The following is a 19338-nucleotide window of genomic DNA, read 5'->3' on the forward strand; positions in this document are numbered from 1 at the left end:
GATAAGAGAGGTAATAAATAGGCCATGGTGGCAAAGTAATTACAATAAAGCAATTCAACACTGGAATGGTAGGATGTGCACAAGATGAATGTGCAAGTAGAGATACTGGGGTGTAAAAGAAGCAATAAAATAAAACAATATGGGGATGTTGGGTGGGCTATTTACAGATGGGCTGTAATGATCAGTAAGCTGCTCTGACAGCTGATGCTTAAAGTTAGTGAGGGAGATATAAGTCTCCAGCTTCAGTGATTGAAAAAAAAAAATATATATATTATTTTTATTTTTTGCAATTCGTTCCAATCATTGGCAGCAGAGAACTGGAAGGAAAGGTGGCCAAAGGGGGAGTTGGCTTTGGGGATGACCAGTGAAATATACCTGCTAGAGCACGTGATATGGGTGGGTGCTGCTATGGTGACCAGTGTGCTGAGATAAGGCGGGACTTTACCTAGCAAAGACTTATAGATGACCTGGAGCAACTGGGTTTGGCGACGAATATGAAGCGAGGGCCAGCCAACGAAAGCATACAGGTCGCAGTGGTGGGTGGTATATGGGACTTTGGTGACAAAACTGATGGCACTGTGATAGACTAGATCCAGTTTGCTGACTATTGTGTTGGAGGTCAAGGATCGGTAAGGATAGTCAGTTTTACGAGGGTATGTTTGGCAGCATGAGTGAAGGATGCTTTAATTTTGGATTGGAGATGCTTAATGTGAGTCTGGAAGGAGAGTTTACAGTCTAACCAGACACCTAGGTATTTGTAGTTGTCCACATATTCTAAGTCAGAACCATCCAGAGTAGTGATGCGAGACGGGCGGGCAGGATCTGTCTAAAGTCATAGTGGCCGGTCTTTAAGATTGTTGAGATAATGGGCGAAAGGCTTCATACTCCAGTACAGTAGGTGGCGGTGTATGCACCTTAAATTGGATGTGGTCCTCCAACCTAATCCCGAAGAAGAAGTCGAAGGGGAAAAAAAGTACAAGGAAATATCTTTGACAGAGTTTTTTCACGCCGGCTACGTTAGATTACAACTCAAGAGAAGGTGTATGACAATTTGCGTTGTATATTTCAGCTTTTACTTATCCCTTTAAAAAAATGAGAACACGCGTATTGCTTTGTACAGTAATGATATTGTAATTCATGTCATTTAGCTAGCTAGTCATTTCCTTTAACATCTGTAATGGTGGATGGAGTGGGGAGCCAGTGAGCTAAAAGTTGCTGCTTCATGGTAGCTCGAGAGCTAGCACTTAGCTAGCAAGCATACTAATTGATAGAGCTTGCGCTATTACAAAAGTTGTAACTATGGCATAAACAGAAGTTAACGTTAACTTGCAATGAATCAATCCATATTGGTGTGTACATATGTTGTCCTTATAGCGAATTATTTCAAAATTCTCAGGTACTACTGCACTTTCAGTTTCACTCTGCTGGCCTCCGTACTAGCGCAGGCAAACGAGCTAACGTTAGCCATAGCTATGACAAGCAAGCGCTGAAAAACTAGAATAACGGCATGGATAAATATCAATCTGGCAGAATGAGTTGACTAAGCTTTTAGCAACTTGCATATCACATAGTGGAGTTGATGAATTTGTTATCTAAACATGGTTTGTTTAACCTCCACAGCATTTTAAAGGAAACTACTAAGATGGTGAGTAATCAGAGCAACCTGAGATCTAAGTTTTTGTAATGGAAGCCAAAGAAACTGATGGAATCGCAACAACAATTTATGACAGTTTGTAGTCTGCCCTATGTAGTGTGATATTGTTGACCTTTTACAGTCTCGTCGATATGATTCAAGAACAACCATCTTCTCGCCTGAAGGTAAGATTGAGCCTCTCAATTTATAGGCAGTAAAGTTATTGACAACTGATGGACATTCATGTTGGAATACTTTTGAATGCATCCTTCACTTGCTCCTTGAAATAAGATGGATCAAATACAATTGGATAGGTGAAAGCTTATATCCTACTGCAAAGTTTTACAAATCTAATCATGTCAGATCAGATATTTCTTCATCTTGGGCCAGCCATTAGGCAGGACTAGGCTGCCGCCAGTTGGCAGATTGACAAGGGCGGTATTTTCTGAGCTGAACTGATCCAGACGAACCTCCAACAACACAAAATCTCACAATTCTACCCAAAAACAAAGACAATTTGTCAGCCTGTGTCATATGGGCTTTTTAGGTGAGCGTTGATGCCACCCTGTGATAGGCAGTGCCCACTTTGTCAAAGGCAGGGACGCAAATGATTTATATTGTCCATTCAAAGCACTCTCCTCAAGGCTGCTGTTGGAGCGAGTCACCTCCACCAACATTCTGTCAACAAAAATGATCGAACATAAATCATGTAGCAAATATAGCCTATGGTAGAGAGTATGTGGTCTTCTCTGTAGCCTACAGGCTGGAGATAAATGTATGATAATGTAACGAGACAGAAACCTTTTACATCATGCAGGTTTCTCTGATCAAATAGCCTAACTTAAATGGCGCCCAATCAAAAAAAAAACTAAAAAATGTGCTGACCTGTTGAACAACATATCCTAAAAACAGGACAGGCCAAAGTAAAATGTAGAATATGGAACGGACAATCGGGCTACTCCATGAGTTTCATGGACAGCAGTGATTTCAAGTTTTTAACTCAATCTTTTATGGGCTGATCATATCGAAAAAGCAAATACTTCTGCATTTCCTGCTGTGTTATTGCAAATCGGTTTATGAGAACTCCTGATAAAGTTGGGTATCTGATATTCAGAGCTTAAATAGCCACGTCGATTAGTGACAGGAAAGAGGACTAATAAAGCCAATGCAACGGCCTGTTTTAGAAACGGTGGGCCTACCACATAGATAGCTGTTCCTAAAATTACATTTCAGGCGACACTGTAGGCTATACCTCAGTAAGCGCGGACCACCGCTGACGCCTTTTGGATCTATTTTCTTGGTCCACCGTTTCCATATCCACGGACTTTGCATTTTGGTCTGGACCAAATCCGAACCAATCATAGACGTCTGTTTGGTTCATATTTTGTCCGGTCTGTACAGGCCTTGATTTGGCCCAAACATAGATGTCTTTAAATGATGTATTTTCACCATATCATAACTTCAATGTCTGGTAAATATTTATTTTCAATGTCATTTTGCTTACTGTTCTAGTCTTCTGGGGGAAGGCTGTCTAAAAGGAAGGGTGCATTTATAAACTCAGTAAAAACAAACATCCTCACAGTCAACTGCGCTTATTTTCAGCAAACTTAACATGTGTAAATATTTGTATGAACATAACAAGATTTAACAACTGAGACAAACTGAACAAGTTCCACAGACAGACTAACAGAAATGGAATAATGTGTCCCTGAAAAAAGGGTGAGGTCAAAATAAAAAGTAAGTCCGTATCTGGTGTGGCCACCAGCTGCATTAAGTACTGCAGTGCATCTCCTCCTAATGGACTTCACCAGATTTGCCAGTTCTTGCTGTGAGATGTTACCCCATTCTTCCACCAAGGCACCTGCAAGTTCCAAGACAAATGGCCCTAGCACTCACCCTCCGATCCAACAGGTCCCAGACATGCTCAATGGGATTGAGATCCGGGCTCTTTGCTGGCCATGGCAGAACACTGACATTCCTTGCAGGAAATACCGCACAGAACAAGCGGTATGGCTGGTGGTATTGTCATGCTGGAGGGTCATGTCAGGATGAGCCTGTAGGAAGGATACCACATGAGGGTGGAGGATGTCTTCCCTGTAACGCACAGCGTTGAGATTGCCTGCGATGACAACAAGCTCAGTCCGATGATGCTGTGACGCACTGCCCCAGACCATGATGGACCCTCCACCTCCAAATCAACCCCGCTCCAGAGTAGTGGCCTCAGTGTAGCGCTCATTCCTTCGACGATAAATGCGAATCCGACCATCACCCCTGGTGAGACTAAACCGCGACTCGTAATTGAAGAGCACTTTTTGCCAGTCCTGTCTGGTCCAGAAACGTTGGGTTTGTGCCCATAGGCAACGTTGTTGCCGGTGATGTTAACACACCGGCCTACAAGCCCTCAGTCCAGTCTCTCTCAGCCTATTGCGGACAGTCTGAGCACTGATGGCGGGATTATGCGTTCCTGGTATAACTCGGGCAGGTGTAACGATCAGCTGTCCATCCTGTCTCCCTGTAGCGCTGTCTTAGTCGTCTCACAGTACAGACATTGCAATTTATTGCCCTGGCCACATCTGCAGTCCTCATGCCTCCTTGCAGCATGTCTAAAACACGTTCACGCAGATGAGCAGGGACAATGGGCATCTTTCTTTTGGTGTTTTTCAGAGTCGGTAGAAAGGACTCTTTAGTGTCCTAAGTTTTCATAACTGTGACCTTCATTTCCTACAGTCTGTAAGCTGCATGTTTATTTATTGTTTATGATTCATTGAACAAGCATGGGAAACAGTGTTTAAACACTTCACAATGAAGATCTGTGAAGTTATTTTGGATTTTTACGAATTGTCTTTGAAAGACAGGGTCCTGAAAAGGGGACGTTTCTTTTGTTTCGTTGTGCTGAGACACAGGCAATTCCATGGTAACGGAGATGCGCAGCGACTAAGATTTGGTCACAGTAATGTATACCAAACAAAAACAATGATTTCACAGTTTAACAAACTATAGAGCTCTATGCACAAGGACTACTTTTAACATTTTCCACTGACAATTTTACAAAAACACATTTACAGGAACTGTAGAGATGCAGTATTTGGTCAAAATAAAACTGAAGGAGGTTTGTTTCCAAACTTTGCATCTGCACAGTTACTCCAGGAAAGTCTTTTTTAAATTGTATTATTTCTCACTGTGTAAATTGTAGTAGTCATTGTGCATGGAGTTATATGGTTTGTTAAAATTTGACATTCCGTTACCATGGAATTGCCCACACTTATCATTTGCCATCTGCCATTGGCAGGCCGCCTATATCAGGTAGAGTATGCCATGGAGGCCATTGGTCACGCTGGCACTTGTCTGGGGATTTTGGCCAATGACGGTGTGCTGCTGGCGGCTGAGAGGAGGAACATCCACAAGCTATTGGACGAGGTGTTTTTCTCAGAAAAGATCTACAAGCTGAATGAGTAAGTTGCTGTCAAGCAGAAGTGCCCTTCCATTGCCTCTACTGGCTTGTGTGACATTTCCTCTTGTCTTGTGTTGCAGGGATATGGCGTGTAGCGTGGCTGGAATCACATCCGATGCCAACGTACTGACCAATGAGCTGAGACTAATAGCACAGAGGTGAGCAGGGGACCACCTAAGAGATGAATAGAGCACTGATGTATATAGGATTGATGCGCTTCATAGCTATGATGAAGCATAATAATAAATTAGGAAAACATTTCGGAGAACCGAAAAGGCAATTGTTTTCCTTACCAATGACCAATGGACACTTCCATTTTACAGGAATGCACTATATATACAAAAGTATGTGTACATCCATTCAAATGAGTGGATTCAGCTATTTCAGCCACACCTGTTGCTGACAAGTGTATAAAATTGCGGCCACAGCCATGCAATCTCCATACGAAACATTGGCAGTACAATGGACTTACTGAAGAGCTTGGTGACTTTCAACATGGCACCGTCCTAGGATGCCACCTTTCCAACAAGTCAGTTCATCAAATTTCTGCCCTGCTGAGCTGCCCTGGTCAACTGTAAGTGCTGTTCTTGTGAAGTGGAAACTTCTCGGGACAACGACGGCTCAGCCGCGAAGTGGTAGGTCACACAAGCTCACAGAATGGCACCGCCGAGTGCTGAAGTGCGAAAAAAACGTGTCTGTCCTCGTTTGCAACACTCACTACAGTTCCAAACGGACTCTGGAAGCAAAGTCAGCACAATAACTGTTCGTCAGGAGCTTCATGAAATGGGTTTCTGGCGGAACAGCCGCACACAAGCGTAAGAATACCATGCACAATGCCAAGCATCAGCTGAAGTTGGTGTAAAGCTTGCCACCATTGGACTCTGGAGCAGTGGAAACGCGTTCTCTTGCGTGATAAATCACGCTTCACCATCTGGCATTCCAACTTACAATTCTGGGTTTGGCAGATGCCAGGAGAACGATACCTGCCCGACTGCATAATGCCAAATGTAAAGTTTGATGGAGGAGGAATAATGGTCTGGGGCTGTTTTTCATGGCTTTGGCTAGGCCCCTTAGTTCCAACGCTACAGCATACAATGACATTCTAGACGATTCTGTGCTTCCTCCTTTTGGGGAAGGCCCCTTCCTGTTTTCAGATGTTTGCGCAGGTGTCCACATACTTTTGCTCAGGTAGTGTATCTAATTTACATAAGTATTCACACCCCTGAGGCAATACATGTTAGAATCACATTTTTGTAGGGCCTCCCGATTGGCTCAGCGGTCTAGGACACTGCATCGCAGTGCTTGATGCGTCCCTACAGACCCGTGTTTGATGCCGGGCTGTCACAACCAGCCGTGACCGGAAGACCCATGAGGCGGCACACATTTGACCCAGCGTCGTCTGGGTTGGGCGAGGTTCCGGCCGGCTGGGATGTCCTTGCCCCATCACTCTCTAGCGACTCCTTGTGACGGGCCAAGTGCATGCACGCTGACACTGTCGCCAGTTGTATGGTGTTTCCTCCGACACATTTGTGCGACTGGCAACCGGGTTAAGCGCGCAGTGTGTCAAGAAGCAGTGCGGCTTGGCAGGGTCGTGTTTCCGAGGACTCATGGCTCTTGACCTTTGCCTCTGCTGAGTCCGTACGGGAGTTGCAGCGATGGGACAAGACTATAACTACCAATTGGCTATCATGAGAATTTGGGAGAAAAAAGGGTTTAAAAAGTACAAAATAAGAATAACCTTTAGCAGTGACTACAGCAGTGAGTCTCTTGACAAGTCTCTAACACACCTGGATTGTACAATTATTTGTACATTTTATTATTTTCAAAATGGTTGGTTGTTGACCATTGCTAGTCTTGCCCTAGATTTAAAAGCAGATTTAAGTCAAAACTGTAAGTCGGCCACTCTGGAACTTTCACTTTCTTCTTGGTAAGCAACTCAGTTTAGATTTGGCCTTTTTTTATTTTAGGTTATTGTCCTGCTGAAAGTTGAGTTCATCGCCCAGTGTCTGGTGGAAAGCAGACTGAACCAGGTTTTCCTTTTAGGATTTTGCCTGTCCATTTATTTTGAATCCTGACCAACTCCCCAGTCTTTAATGATTAAAAGCATACCCATAACATGAATCAGCCACCACTATGGTTAAAAATATGGATAGTGGTATTTGGTAATGTATTGGATCTGACCCAAACACAGCCCTTTGTATTCAGGAAAAAATGTGAATTGCTTTTCCATTTTTTTGCAGTATTACTTAAGTGCGTTTTGTTTTGCAATATTTTTTATTCTGTACAGTCTTCCTTTTCGCTCTGTCAATTAGGTTAGTATTGTGCAGTAACTATACTGAACAAAAATATAAATGCAACATGCAACAATTTCAATGATTTTATTGAGTTACATTTCATGGAAGGAAATCAGTCAATTGGAGAAAAAAAATATTAGGCCTTATCTATGGATTTCACATGATTGGTTTGCAGCCATCTGTGGCCCTGGGAGTGCATGGGCCCATCCACTTGGGAGTCAGGCCCTGCCAATCAGAATGAGTTTTTCAGAAATACTCAGTTTCACCAACTGTCTGGGTGGCTGGTCACATATAATCCACAGGTGGAGGTCCTGGGCTGGTGAGGTTACATGGTGTGAGGCCGGTTGGACGTAGTACCAAATTCTCTAAAATGTACATTAAATTCTCTGGCAACAGCTCTGGTGGACATTCCTGCAATCAGCATGTCAATTGCATACTCCCTCAATTTGAGACATGTGTGGCATTATGTTGTATGACACAACTGCAGATTTTAGTAGCCTTTTGTTGTCGCCACCACAAGGGGCACCTGTGGAATGATCATGTTTAATCAGCTACTTGATATGCCACACCGGTGGATGGATTACCTTGACAAAGGCTAAAATGCTCCCAAATAGGGATGTGCTCAAAATTGGAGAAATAAGCTTTTTAATGCGATTGAAACATTTCTGGGATATTTTATTTCAGCTCATGAAACATGGACCCAACAGTTAACATGTTGCACTTTATAATTCTGTTCAGCGTGTTTGCCTGTTCTAAATAAGATAGCTAACGTCATGTAGAATGTGTGTCTTGCTAATCGCACTCTGAAAAGTTTTCTGTAGAAATCTCACACGCTCCGGCAATCCAAACCAGAGTAGCGTGTTTCATATGTGAAAATGCCCTAAAGGTAGCCTAAATTTCGGTCTTTGTGCCTTTTTGTTGCTCCTAAATAGTTTATTGAAGCTAGTGATGAAGCAACATTGTGGAAACGTATGGAATTCCTCTTCTCCCTTCCCACAGATACCTACTGCAGTACCAGGAGCCTATCCCCTGTGAGCAGCTGGTTACAGCTCTGTGTGACATCAAACAGGCCTACACACAGTTTGGAGGTAAGTTGCGGTCTACACCAGATGAGGCTTTATTCAGTAGCACTCTCCAATGAAACGAGAGTCCACCTGCAGGTCACCGTAAGCAACTAGAGCGCTGTGTCAATTGGAAGGCCATTATGTTTAGCTCACTGCTCCTCAATACTGTAATTTCAAGTGTGAAGTTAAGTGGCTAGTCCGGCCACCTTCAGTGTAAAAAGCAGTGTCTTCTGAATTCATGATTGCCTTTCGATCTCTGAGGTTGTTCAAAAAGCAAAGTTGACATTATAGATACCATTCTTTACATTTCTGTTTGTGCGGTTTGACCACAGGGAAAAGGCCCTTTGGCGTGTCTCTGCTGTACATGGGTTGGGACAAACACTATGGTTTCCAGCTCTACCAGAGTGACCCCAGCGGCAACTACGGAGGCTGGAAGGCCACCTGTATCGGCAACAATAGTGCCGTAAGTCCCTCTTAACATTGGATGTGTTTACGTGCTGCGTTCTTCATCTGTTGTGGCAAATTGCAATCACCAGAGATGGACCACGGGTCGACTAGGGACAAATGACCCATTTTTGTTTTTTTTGTCAGCCCTAAATCCCCTTTATATAAAGCAGCCTGTTTCTGTGGTAGATTCTCAGATGACCTGTAGTATACTTTGAGATTTGTGTTGGTTATGGAGAACCAGTACATGAACAGTACCATAATACTGGTTCCTACATTACTACCACACCCGATTTCACTTAGTCCACCAAAAGACCACTCATCAAAGACCATTCACTCATGGCTGCACCTGATTTCCCCCTCTTTGTCCGTATGCTGTGACGTCTCTCCTGCAATAAATTTAATGATGAAACTATGCAAAGCTTGGGCACCAGAGGGCGGCAGCTGTGCTTCTGAAGGTCTCTGAATGTTGGAAAGGTGCTCATCATTGAACAGATTAAAAGAGTAAACTCAAATGTTTCACCACACAGGATTGTTGTATATGATGGCTCAGTCTTTGCTTAACCTGAATATCAAGGACACGTTTGCTTAGCCAGATTGTGTGTGCATTTTTGCTAAATGGAATGGCATCAAGCACATAGAACCATGTTTGATACCATTCCACTCATTTTGCTCCAGCCATTACGACGAGCCCATCCTCCCCAGTTAAGGTGCTACTAACCTCCTGTGCTATACAGTGCCTTCAGAAAGTATTCATACCCCTTGACTTTCTAAATCAAATCAAAAGTTTATTTGTCACGTGTGCTGAATACAACAACACTTTACAGTGAAATGTTTACTTACAGGCTCTAACCAATAGAGCAGAAAAGGTATTAGGTGAACAATGGGTAGGTAAAGAAATAAAACCACAGTAAAAAGACAGGCTATATACATTAGCGAGGCTATAGAAGTAGCGAGGCTACATACAGACACCGGTTAGTCAGGCTGATTTAGGTAGTATGTACATGTAGATATGGTTAAAGTGACTATACATATAAGATGAAAAGAGAGTAGCAGTAGCGTTAAAGAGGGGTTGGTGGGTGGGACACAATTCAGATAACCCGGTTAGCCAATGTGCTGGAGCACTGGTTGGTCGGCCCAATTTTGTTACAGCCTTATTCTAAAATGGATTTTCCTCAGCAATCTACACACAATACCCCATATTGAAAAAGTGAAAACAGGTGTTTAGAATGTTTTTTGCAAATGTATTAAAATAAAAAAACATTTACCTTATTTAATTGACTATTTAGACCCTTTGCTATGTTACTCGAAATTTAGATCAGGTGCATCCTGTTTCCATTGATCATCCTTGATGATTCTTCAACTTGATTGAAGTCCACCTGTGGTAAATTCAATTGATTGGACAGGATTTGGAAAGGCACACACCTGTCTATATAAGGTCCCACAGTCGACCAGTGCATTTCAGAACAAAAACCAAGCCATGAGGTCGAAGGAATTGTCCGTAGAGCGCTGAGACAGGACTGTATCGAGGCACAGATCTTGGGAAGTGTACCAAAAAATGTCTTCAGCATTAAAGGTCCCCAAGAACACAGTGGCCTCCATCATTCTTCAATGGAAGAAGTTTAGAACCACCAAGCCAAACTGAGCAATTGGGGGTAAGGAAGGTGACCAAGAATCTGATAGTCACCGATAGGTTCTAGAGTTCCTCTGTGGAGATGGGAGAACCTTCCAGAAGGACAACCATCACTGCAGCACTCCAACAATCAGGCCTTTATGGTACAGTGACCAGACAGAACCCACTCTTCAGTAAAAGACACATGACAACTGGCTAGGAGTTTGCCTAAAGGCACCTAAAGACCATGAGAAAAGACATTCTTTGAAGAAACCAAGATTTAACTATTTGTCCTGAATGCAAAGTGTCATGTCTGGAGGAAATCTGGCACCATCCCTACTTTGTAGCATGGTGGTGGCAGAATCATGCTGTCAGGATGTTTTTCCGTGGCAGGGACTGGGAGACTAGTCAGGATCAAGGGTAAGATTAACTGAGCAAAGTACAGAGATACTTGATCCTTATGCTCAGGACCTCAGACTGGGGCGACGGTCCACCTTCCAACAGGACAATGACCATAAGCACACAGCCAAGACGACGCAGGGGTGGCTTTGGGACAAGTCTCTGAATATTCTTGAGTAACATTTTAATTGAGAAGGTTTTGGGGGAAAGTATTTGTCAACCCACAAGGCACTTATCACATCAATTGCTAGTGATGGGCATTCCCAGTCTTTTCTGTGAGCCCAATTAATTTGGCTCCATTCACCTAAAAGAGCTGTTCGTTTGGCTCATCTCTCCTTGCTATTGTTCCTGCACTGAGGAATTACCGTCTTCAGAGTGTTTTTATAATTCATCTACAGATCAGCAGTAGTACAGTGCCTTGTGAAAGTATTCGGCCCCCTTGAACTTTGCAACCTTTTGCCACATTTCAGGCTTCAAACATAAAGATATACAACTGTATTTTTTTGTGAAGAATCAACAACAAGTGGGACACAATCATGAAGTGGAACGACATTTATTGGATATTTCAAACTTTTTTAACAAATCAAAAACTGAAAAATTGGGCGTGCAAAATTATTCAGCCCCCTTAAGTTAATACTTTGTAGCGCCACCTTTTGCTGCGATTACAGCTGTAAGTCGCTTGGGGTATGTCTCTATCAGTTTTGCACATCGAGAGACTGACATTTTTTTGCAATTCTGGGAGCCAAATGAAAGTCTCTTCACATACGCGATTCGCTCCCGACGTTCACCAAAAAGAGCTGTTCATTCACGAACGACCCATCACTACTTGCTACACACGGAGTGATTGACAAATGCCTGCACCACACAGTAAAGGGCAATATTGCTCTGTCACAGACATGAATCCTGTTACAATTTCCCCTCGTGCCTTTGAATTATCTTCTGTCCTAGAGCCTAGGCTTGTTTCCAATCCCACTGAAACCCCAAATCCTGACTTCTGTCTCGCATGGAAATTCCTAACTTTATTCTGTCATCCATAGGTTGCATTATCAAAAAGCACATCTTTCAACCTATGAATGCCAAAATACCGCCATAACATTTCACCCGCATCTTTGCGCTGTCTCGTAAATTATGCCCATACGAGAGCTTTCAGCAGAGAATGTGAGATCAATCTTGGTATTTTAACTACTCTTAACAAAAAAATATAAAAGCAACATGTAAAGTGTTGGTCCCATGTTTCATGAGTTGAAATAAAAGATCCCGGGGAACTTGTGCAAAAAAATCTTATTTATTTTAAGATTTTGTTTACATCCCTGTTAGTGAGCATTTCTCCTTTGACAAGATAATCCATCCACCTGACAGGTGTGGCATATCAAGAAGCTGATTAAACAGCATGATCTTTCCACAGTTGGACCTTGTGCTGGGGACAATAAAAGCCCACTCTAAAATCTGTAGTTTTGTCACACAACACCACAAACGTCTCAAGTGTGAGGGAGCATGCAATTAGCATGCTGACTGCAGGAATGTCCACCAGTGCTGTTGCCAGAGAATTTAATTTTTATTTCTATTCCTTAAGCCGCCTCATTGTCGTTTTCGAGAATTTGGCAGTACGTCCAACCGGCCTCACAACCATGTATGGCAAGCGATTTGCTGACGTCAGCGTTGTGAACAGAGTGCCCAGTGGTGGCGGTGGGGTTAAGGTATGGGCAGGCATAAGCTATGGACATTTTATTGATGGCAATTTGAATGCACAGAGAGATCCTGAGGCCCATTGTCATGCCATTCATCCTCTGCCATCACCTCATGTTTCATCATGATAATACGTGACCCTGTGTTTCAAGGATCTGTACACAATTTCTGGAAGCTGAAAATGTCCCAGTTCTTCCATGGCCTGCGTACTCACAAGAGGAGTTTGACAACATTCCACTGGCCACAATCAAAAGCCTGATCAACGCAATGTGAAGTAGATGTGGAGGAATGGGCCAAAATACCAGCAACAGTGTGTGAAAACCTTGTGAAGACTTACAGAAAACGTTTGACCTCTGTCATTGCCAATAAAGGGTAAATAACAAAGTATTGAGAAACTTTTGTTATTGACCAAAAACTTATTTTCCACCATAATTTGCAAATAAATTCAATACAATGTGATTTTCTGGATTTTTTTTCTTCTCATTTTGTCTGTCATAGTTGGAAGTGTACCTATGAAGAAAATTACAGGCCTCATCTTTTTCAGTGGGAGAACTTGCACAATTGGTGGCTGACTAAATACTTTTTTTGCCCCACTGTAATTCTTTTGTAATATTGTATTTTTCTCACAGGTGTGTGGGATCGTCTGGACAATAATTTATGGCCATTTTGGGGACACTTTTGGCTCAACAGCACCTCCAGTGTCTTCTTAATTTAACTTTAAAGTGTGTTTTTTTCCCCCTTCTCAGTGTTGTTAAAGATGTTAAGTGTCTTGTTTGTGTCCTCTCCTAGGCGGCCGTGTCCATGCTGAAGCAGGACTTCAAAGAAGGAGAGATGTCTCTGTCCTCTGCCCTGGCTCTGGCCGTCAAAGTACTCAACAAGACTATGGACGTCAGCAAGCTGTCTGCTGAGAAAGGTGTGTGTTAGTGAAAGATTGCCTGTGTGTATGAGAGAGCTCTTGAGACTCAATCAGAATGGAATATTACTCAAATTGAGTGTTAATGGACCTTTTTAACTTGAGCCATGTTGACATTGGCAGTTTGAAGTGACTCAGATATTTCAGGCCACATTTCAAACCACCTTTGTAGGTTGTTTAAAGTCAGATGCAAATCTGATTCCTGCCCTAAGGCTGGGTAGGATACCCTATTTTACTATATACTGGTGTTGATGGACGGACCAGGCTGGGTTTTTACTTAACCTTCTGTAACGGCATTTGAATGTTGGTTTGTTAAATGTGATCCCCGTGTGTAACATCCATTTTTATAGTTGACTTTGTTACTTGGGTCATCTCTCTCTATGCCACTTTCTACACAGGCCTCGCCCCTGTCACTCAAGGAGCGCAATTTGTTGTTCCTCGAACATGAAAGAGAGACACTTGCGTTCAGTCTGCATGGTCAATGCAGCACATGCAACAATGCTTCTTACTATAAATCCACTAGTGTTCTATACTGAACAAAAATATTAACACAACATGCAACAATTTCAAAGATTTTACTGCGTTAGTTCATAGAAGGAAATCACTCAATTGAAATAAATTCACAAGGACCTAATTTATGGATTTAACATTACTGGGGCCCACCTACTGAGGCATGCCCAGCCAATCAGAAATATTAATTCTCTACAAAACTAAATTCTCTTCAGCATCCCACCTCCTCAGACGATCCCGCAGGTGAAGAAGCTGAATGTGGAGATCCTGGGCTGGCGTGGTTACATGTGGTCTGCGGTTGTGAGGCCAGTTGGACGTACTGCCAAATTCTTTAAAATTACGTTGGAGGCAGCTTATTGTAGAGAAATGAACATTAAATTCTCTATTGACATTACTGCAGTCAGCATGCCAATTGCACGCTCCATCAAGACTTGAGACATCTGTGGCCTTGTGTTGTGACAACTGTACATTTGAGTGGCCGTTTGTCCCCAGCACAAGGTGCACCTGTGTAATTATCATGCTGTTTAATCAGCTTCTTGATATGCTACAACTGTCAGGTGGATGGATTATCTTGGCAAAGGAGAAATGCTCACTAACAAGGATGTAACAAATGTGTGCACAATTTGAGAGGGAAAAGCTTTTTGTGTGTATGGAACATTTATGGGATCTTTTATTTCAGCTCATGAAACATGGAACCAACACTACATGTTGATTTATATTTTTGTTCAGTATATAATTACACTTAGTTTGTTTCATACATCTGCAAACAGCTAGTTTGTTTTTTCTTAGCAAGTTGGGCCTAAATCTTGTTAGTCACTAATGCTAGTTAGCTGGCTAGCTAGCTAATAAATGTACTGAGTCAGAGTAAAAGTAAAAGTAATTAGCTATACAGCCTGATAATACCAGTAATGGTGTAGACTTAAATGCGCATGTTTGTGCAACAGGATCTTCTAAATCAGTGGTTCCCAAACTTGTTAAAGTCTTTTCAAACATTCAACCTCCAGCTGCGTGCCCCTTCTAGCACCAGAGTCAGCGCACTCTCAAATGTTGTTTTTTGCCATCATTGTAAGCCTGCCACACACTATACAATACATTTTATAAACATAAGAATTAGATTTTTTGTCACAACCCAGCTCGTGGGAAGTGACAAAGAGCTCTTATAGGAGGACCAGGGCACAAATGATAATAATTATGCTCTTTATTTAGCCATCCTACATATAAAACATTATTTGTTAATTGAATATTGTGAATAACTCACCACAGGTTACTGAGAAGGGTGTGCTTGAAAGGATGCACTTAACTCTGCAGTGTTGGGTTGTATTGGAGTCGGTCTTAAATAATTCCCATAAACAGTCTGCCTGTATTTAGTTTTCATGCTTGTGAGGGCTCAGAATCCACTCTCACATATGTACGTGGTTGGAAAGGACATCAATGTCTTAACAGCGCGATTTGCCAAGGCAGGATACTCTGAACGCAGCCCTATCCAGAAATCTGGCAGTGGCTTCTGATTTTAAATTCAATTTTCACAGAACCGCTTGTTGCAATTTTAATGAGGCTTATATCAGTAAGTGGACTGGAGGCAGGGCATGAAAGGGATAACAAATCCAGTTTGTGTCATCTGTTTCGGGAAAGTACCTGTGTAATTGCGCACCCAGCTCACTCGTGCTTCGCTGTATCACATTTGACATTGTCTGTATCTTGAGTTCATTTGCACACACATCATACAATGATGGAACGACCTGTGTTGTCCTTGTTAATGTAGACAAAAAATATCTCCAACTTCTTAGCCTCAATTTTGTTCCGCCCATTGAATATAGAGGCCCTGTAATTCAGATCATTCAGGCGAGGGGAAAAAACATCACCCAGACTCGTCATCGTGCAAGCAGTCAGACAAGTGAAAATTATGGTCAGTAAGAACTTTAAGCTCGTCACTCAATAAAACTTTTGTTTTTAAAGTGTCAATACTTTGCCCTTTGATAACCAGCGGACTTCTGTATGTTGTAAAAGCATTAGATGGTCGCTGCCCATATCGCATAATGCAGAAAATACACGAGAGTTCAGGGGCCTTGCTTTAACAAAGTTAAAGTCCAAAACGTCTTTCAAGCTGTCAGGCATTCCCTTGGCAGCAAGAGCCTCTCGGTGGATGCTGCAGTGTACCCAAGTGGCGTCGGGAGCAACTGCTTGCACACGTGTTACCAATCCACTAGGTCCCCTTGTCATGGCTTTTGCACCATCAGTACAGATACCAACACCTCTTGACCACAAGTCCATTTGATGTCGTCCCCGTCCCCCCCATGTCTGACATCCAGCTGTAACACACACAATTCACTGGCTTGTATGTGAAGCAGTAATTGTTTCAAAATAGTGTTGTTTGATGAAGGCATTGTCCATAGTTTTTTTGGGCCTTTTTCCCCCAGCATTGTCCCAGCCATATCTGCGCCAGCTGGAAGAATTAAGTCGGTAGCTCACCATATAAGACTCTTCTAGGCTCTTCTTATTAATGGTATCTGTTGCATTTATTCATGTCTTACTACTCAAAAGGTAGTCTTTATTCTCGCTCAATAAACTCATGTGGCTTATTTTCAAATTGTCATATTTCATTTCAAAATGTCTGCGCAAGAGTGAAGGTTTCCCACGAGAAAGTAACGGTTATGTGATTGGATGTTAATTATTTGACTAGGCTACCTGTATTTGACTTAGTGTGGTTATTTCGCTGAACACTAGATGGTTTAATTGTATTTTTGGCAGTGAAACGAGGTTCCTCAGGCGAGAGCAAAAAACCTCACCCAAATGTATAGCCCCATCTTGGAAAATATAAATGTACTGTTTGAAAATGTGAAGGAAAAAAATATTAATCACATTTTTATTTGGCGTAACCCGACGGCATTGCGCGTACCCCTGAGGAATATGCAAGGCATGAATGGTAGCTACCAGAAGTAGCTAAGAGTAAGGATTCCATGTAGCCAAAGATTATAGTCACCTATGAAACACTTTATCAACACTTTGGTTCGTAACCTGTCACAACTTTTATTATTTGACAACATAAATACCGTCATATTGTCAATTTCTTTTTCAATGCTGTGAGATATTTTGGCCATATTGCCCAGCCCTATCCTGGACATGTGACTTGTCTGAATGGTAAAATCTGATTTATTTGCCCTCAAGTGGTTTTTATATTGTTTATTGCTAGCTACTCTGTTTGACAAGAACATTGTCGCTAACTAGCTTGTTAATTGTTTACAAACAAATTGGTGATTGTGCTAGAAAGCCAAAGTTATGACAGTTATCATTTTGAGGCTTTAATACTGTTCTTATCCTATGATTTAGAACATTCAAAGGAAATAGAAAATGTCCATGGCAGGCATTGTCACTTTAGCTTGCTACTTAACTTTTGAGGAATGGGAAACAAGCACCACCATCAATCAGCTTACACACTGCGCACACACACACTGTTACTATGACAACTAGCATAGACTTGTCAGCAAATGACTGCTGTCTGAAAACACACACACACACATTTTGGTCACTTGTAACTTGCTGTTTGGACAGTCCAGTAGTCCAAAATGGATTTTAAATACTGATTTGAGCATTAAGGCCTGCTGTGTGAACAAGGCTTTATTTGCATATACTATATATGAATGTCTGTTGTATTGCGTTCCTCATTTTCCCCCTTCCAATCTCCTTAAGTGCTAAATATTCCCCCCAAAAGTTATGTTATTGGTTTACATGCTGGGTGGTAGCTTCCTTTTTGTAACCCTATGTATCTCCGCTTTGGTGTTATCTAGTGGAGATCGCCACTCTGACCAGAGAGAACGGAAAGACTTGCATCAAGGTGCTGAAACAGAAGGAAGTGGATGAGCTGATCAAGAGACATGAGGCGGAGGAGGCCAAAGCGGAGAAAGAGAAGAAGGAAAAAGAGCAGAAGGAGAAAGACAAATGAGTGGCCCACATTGTTACTTTTCTGTAAAAAATTAAAATAGTTCAGGTTTTCTAAATTGTTCTTTGACTATCTGTTGTATTTCTTTAAATAAAGGCTAAATACTATACATGTCTGGCATCTGCTGAATGATGTTTATTCAGAAAGCTAGGGCTGACTGCATGTTTTCTGTGTAACAACTCTGTACAAAACTCAAAGCCTCTGCACAGTCTAATATTTGTCACACTACATGTGTAGTTTGTCATATATTAATCATATGAGCCATCTTTTGAGAACACAGTATGTTTGAGAGGGAATGTGACTTATGCTGTAAGCTGTATGCTGAGCCATCAGTGCTGAGGAAATGTTCATATCATGTAATGTGGAGAATATTGAAGTTCCCTAAATGCAACATCCATACTCCATGCGCTTTTCTGGTGGAATTGGCGGATATCAGATGTGATGTAAAAGATGAGTCGGTCATTTTTAGAAGTGATTAGTCATTGATTCTACCTTGCTTTAATTCTGCTGACCTGATCCTCGAACCCTGATCGCTGTACATGCAGAAAAGGGACTTCTGCAAAAGGTCGTGACTGACATCCATGCGGTAAGAGCGTCAATCTGAAGGCTTGTTGTGTAAAGTGAAGATTAAGGTCAGAAGAGACTGACTGTCCTTTTTTGCACCGCCAGGGATTAGTGATGGGAGCCAGAATGGCAGCTGGGTTTCTGTTGTGTCAAAGTCATGTTGCATAAAACATTTTGTGTGGAAATAAATCATCGAAATGTGTTGTACTGTACATCAGCCTTACAACCTGAGTGTGTACAAGGCCTAAAATACACCTTGTAACCCAGCAACAAAATAGGCCCACATTCAGACTAAATAGCATGTCTGAATGTCTGAGACCATAGTGATTGTGACTACATAGATGAATAGGAGTTTTAAAGTCAGTTTCAAACCATGCTGCTGCTATGAAACCGAACAGATGCCTTGGGGGCAACCTAGGCTAAACAAGTTACTTTCCACTTAGCAGTAAACAGGCCTAACTCTGTCATCTGCACACAATGCCTGTAATGAGGTCAGAGGTCAAGGTCTGTCCTTTGCGCTGCCTTGACACTGGACTGTGGAAAATGCCTAGGTGAAGTGGACCATAAGGCATGTAGCACAGCACCTTTACTGGCCTGACACCGGAAATAGACGGAAAGATCAACCAATTTGGGACAAAGTGGGCTTGGCAGAACATCAGGAGTGTCGGGACAGTTTCCCGGAAACAGTCAGAAGATTATTGGTTGAATCAGCAAGAGAGCTGAGAGCCCAGCAGGAGAAGAGCGTTTTATAGCCTTTGGCCTACTCATTCTGATAAACAACTCTGCATTTGACTCACCTATTCCATTAATTCCAACATCTTTGTCTCTCAC

At 42.2% G+C, this 19338-nt stretch overlaps 1 protein-coding gene across 1 annotated transcript; it reads left to right on the forward strand.

The window, feature by feature from the left end:
* The first annotated feature begins 893 nt into the window (after nt 1-893).
* psma4 (proteasome 20S subunit alpha 4) lies at nt 894-18052 on the forward strand. The gene is made up of 9 exons (XM_035790484.2): nt 894-1039; nt 1621-1645; nt 1776-1818; nt 4923-5085; nt 5165-5242; nt 8378-8466; nt 8775-8905; nt 13373-13496; nt 17792-18052. The coding sequence occupies exons 1-9, from the start codon at nt 909-911 to the stop codon at nt 17944-17946; spliced, it is 939 nt and encodes a 312-aa protein (XP_035646377.1). The 5' UTR covers nt 894-908; the 3' UTR covers nt 17947-18052.
* Nucleotides 18053-19338: the final 1286 nt, after the last annotated feature.

This window comes from Oncorhynchus keta, chromosome 17 (genome assembly GCF_023373465.1).
Source record: "Oncorhynchus keta strain PuntledgeMale-10-30-2019 chromosome 17, Oket_V2, whole genome shotgun sequence".
Lineage (NCBI taxonomy): Eukaryota > Metazoa > Chordata > Actinopteri > Salmoniformes > Salmonidae > Oncorhynchus > Oncorhynchus keta.

Coding starts and splice junctions, on each gene's coding strand:
- psma4 (XM_035790484.2), top strand. CDS start 909: ATGCACCTTAAATTGGATGTGGTCCTCCAACCTAATCCCGAAGAAGAA. Junction 1,819..4,922: donor AACCATCTTCTCGCCTGAAG/GTAAGATTGAGC, acceptor TGCCATTGGCAG/GCCGCCTATATCAGGTAGAG. Junction 8,906..13,372: donor GTATCGGCAACAATAGTGCC/GTAAGTCCCTCT, acceptor GTCCTCTCCTAG/GCGGCCGTGTCCATGCTGAA.